Here is a 3,120-nt window from a genome sequence, read left to right as displayed (position 1 = left end):
CAAGGCGGCCTCCGTCATCTCCCGCAGCGACGGGTCCTGCTGGGGGTCTCGGTAGAGCTCGTACTTCATGTCTTTGGGCTCGAAGAGGCCTGTGGGAAGGAGGCTGTGGGTGGGGCCGGTGCACACTGTGCACACTCGCTTGGCCGTCGGGGGACCCGGAGGCCAGGGCAGGAAGGTGGGTGGGGGTGGGGCCGTTACCCATGAGGTGCGTTACTGAGGGGTCCTGGGACGCCTGAATGAGCGCCGTTCGGTTCCACACGTACCGGGCACCCTGGGAAGGGCAGGACCGAGCCTCAGCCCTCCAGTCTCTCGGGCAGCAGCCCTGCCCTTGTCCCTGCTCTGCGCGCGCGCCCGGGAGCCCCCGTCACCTGGCGCTTGGCCTGCCACTCCTGCACCAGGTTGCGGCTGTCCAGCCTGACTCCGCTCCGTGCAGCATCATCCGGGTACTCGGGGTCTGGGGTCCCGCTGGGAAACATGTACTGGCGGCCTCCGCCCAGGATCACCTGGGCCAGGGCACGAGGGCCGGTGGGCTTGGGGCCTGGCAGGCCCTTTGCCCCCAGCTCAGACAGCTCCTGGGTCCCCCCCTCCCGCCGCCAGGTCTGTGGAGGGGCTCAAATGATTGTACCCTCTACACTCCCCAAGAGCCCAGAGACCCAGCAGGCCCCAGGGCTCCGACTGTGGGTTGCCTGGGACTGTGGCCAGTGAGGGGCCCACCCCTCCGCCCGGGTCCCCGTTGGCCTTCCTGACGCACGTCGATGTCCATATTGGAGACGAGCTGCGTGGCGATGTCCTGGCAGCCCTCCTTCAGCGCCTCGGCAGGCATGTCGGCGTCGGAGTACCAGTTACGGTTCACCGTGTGTGCGTAGGTGCCGGCTGGTGAGGCGTGCTGCACCCGCGTTGTGGTCACCACGCCCACCGACTTCCCTGAGGGTGGCAGAGGTCAGGGAGGGCCACTGAGGTCTGAGCCTGACCCCTGCCCGCTAAGGAGGCCCAAAGCCCACCTGCTTTCTTGGCCCGGTTCATCACGGAGATGACCTCGTTGCCCCACGTGCTGTTGCACTGGTTAAAGCGGGCTGCTGCGCTCACGCCAATGGTCATGTAGTTGGTCTTGACCCCGCACAGGTAGGCCGTGGCTGTGCCTGCACTGTCTGGCACGTTTCTGTCCACGTTGTACGTCTGAGGACAGAGGTGCCCTCAGCTCCACTGTGGTCAGACACCCAGATCGAGGACAGTCCCTGGGCTGCTAACTCAGGCCCCAGACCTCCAGCCATAGTCCCTAGTCCCGCCCACCACATCCTGTGGTATGGGGCTCCCTGGGGCCCCCAGCCCTTACCTTGGACAGAGCCAGGTATGGGAACCCGTCCATGGCCAGGGGGGTCTCAGGTCCCAGCTTGTCGTTTTCCTGCCCCTTCAGGATTCGAGCCGTCGTCACTGTGGACACCCCCATACCTGAAGGAGCAGAACCTCGTCAGGTGCGAGTCCGCTGTGCTGGCCTGCACTCACGGCGGCCTTGGTGCCAGGCCTGTGGGGACTGTGGGCTGGACAGGCCCTGCACACTCACCGTCCCCCAAGAAGATAATGAGGTTCTTGGCGGCCGTCTGGATGGGTTGCAGCTTCTTGGCAGTGTCTAGGGCCTGGGCTGCCTGGCGGTTCCAGAAGGCTGGGTCTTCCTCCTCAACTGGCCGAGGGGAGAGGGGATCGGGTCAGCCTTGGGGAGCACCGTGTGTGTGGGGAGCGGCTGGGCGGCACCTCGTTACCTGGGATGACGCCGAGGGAGAGCCGTAGCCCCAGGCCCAGCAGCAGCAGCAACACCCAGGCTCCCTGCATGCCTGTGGGATGGCGGCGAGGCGGCGGGGCTGGGACTCTGGAGGGGCTGGGACCCTGTCGAGGCTGGGACCCGGGCAAGGCCGAGGCGCCAGAGTACCAGCTGCAGTGCAAGCTGCCTGGGCTTATATAGGTGGAGGACTTCTGCTTGGTAGTTAAAGGCTTCATGTCCCTCCCAGTGCCCCAGGCAGCCACCCAGATTCAGCCTGAGTCCTGGTGTCTGGAGGGAGGTGATAGCGTGTGAGTAAGCCTTGGGGCAGGTGTCCTGAAAAATGCAGGGCTAAAAATGCTAGGCCTTCTGCACAGGACAGGTCCCAGCTACCTTCCCAAGGTAGAGTGGGGCCAGGGAGCAGATGCCCTGTGGCTGAGGTGTATTTGCAGTGTCCTGATGGAGGCCACCCTAACCCTCTGCTCGCATAGTCATAGGGGACGCATCACTCCTTCGTTCACCTGATTCGTTCAGTATTTCTGAGAGTCGGTTGGGGCCAGGCACAGTTCTGGTGCTGAGAAAGCTGGAGTACAAGGCACTGGGTCTGAGCAGGGGCCTGGTTTGGCTTCGCGATGGTGTCCTGCCATCTACATGGCTTCTCACCAGGCTTGGCCTGGGCTGGAGGGAATGCCCGGGAGCCTGGGCCCAGAGTCTTGTGCTGTGCAAAAGGGTGGGGTGGTAGTGACCCGGAGTGGGGACCTTGCCTGCATCTCCAATTACCCTGAGCTAGGCTGGGCCAGCATTGCTGCCCGCGCCTACAGGGGGCAGGCCGGGAGGGGCCCACCGCCTGTACAGGAGGTTGACCTCTGACCCTTGGACAGGTAGATAGAACCCAGGGGTGAGTCTGCTTCCTCAGAGAGAGGCTATGGAGGACCACAGGCACAGCCTCTGATGAGGTGCTAAGAGCTTCCAGTAGCCCCAGGCCGGGTTCAGAAGCATTCCTCCCATCCAGCCATCCCACCTCTGCACGGAAAGTCGGGTCTTCAAGACATCTGTACTCCCACATTCACAGCAGCACCATCCTCAACAGCCAGAAGGGGTGTCGGGACCCACGGCAGGCCGCCCCCCAAGACTCCACAATGGCCTCTCGATTATTTACAATTAAAGTCAACTGAGAAGCAGCAGGAGCAGGTGGAGCCCTGACCCTCCTCTGTGCCCCTAAAAGCAGGGGCCAGCTGTCCCTGTGCCCCGTGCCCTCCCTGCTGAGGGCCGAGACCCAACCTGCAACCTCATCAGAAGTTAAACCACCCAGAGGGAGAAAGCCCGCATAAACCAGCCTCAGACGCCTAAGGCCAAGCCTCGCTTAG

At 63.6% G+C, this 3,120-nt stretch overlaps 1 protein-coding gene across 1 annotated transcript in view; it reads right to left on the bottom strand.

Moving 5' to 3' along the window:
* Positions 1-1,830, bottom strand: part of LOC105308020 (intestinal-type alkaline phosphatase-like) — a gene marked incomplete at its 3' end in the record, with an annotated part of 2,875 nt that extends 1,045 nt beyond the window's left edge. The window contains exons 1-8 of the mRNA XM_011383723.1: positions 1,758-1,830; positions 1,562-1,678; positions 1,334-1,449; positions 1,002-1,176; positions 752-924; positions 369-503; positions 199-271; positions 7-89 (exon numbers count right to left, since the gene is read on the bottom strand). Of these exons, the coding sequence (XP_011382025.1) occupies positions 7-89; positions 199-271; positions 369-503; positions 752-924; positions 1,002-1,176; positions 1,334-1,449; positions 1,562-1,678; positions 1,758-1,827 (942 nt within the window). The remainder of the gene's footprint in view (positions 1-6; positions 90-198; positions 272-368; positions 504-751; positions 925-1,001; positions 1,177-1,333; positions 1,450-1,561; positions 1,679-1,757) is intronic.
* Positions 1,831-3,120: the final 1,290 nt, after the last annotated feature.

The sequence above is a fragment of the Pteropus vampyrus genome, unplaced genomic scaffold, assembly GCF_000151845.1.
Source record: "Pteropus vampyrus isolate Shadow unplaced genomic scaffold, Pvam_2.0 Scaffold539, whole genome shotgun sequence".
Classification (NCBI taxonomy): Eukaryota; Metazoa; Chordata; class Mammalia; order Chiroptera; family Pteropodidae; genus Pteropus; species Pteropus vampyrus.
Note: the sequence above shows the minus strand (reverse complement) of the source record. Positions and strands in the feature narration are given on the sequence as shown.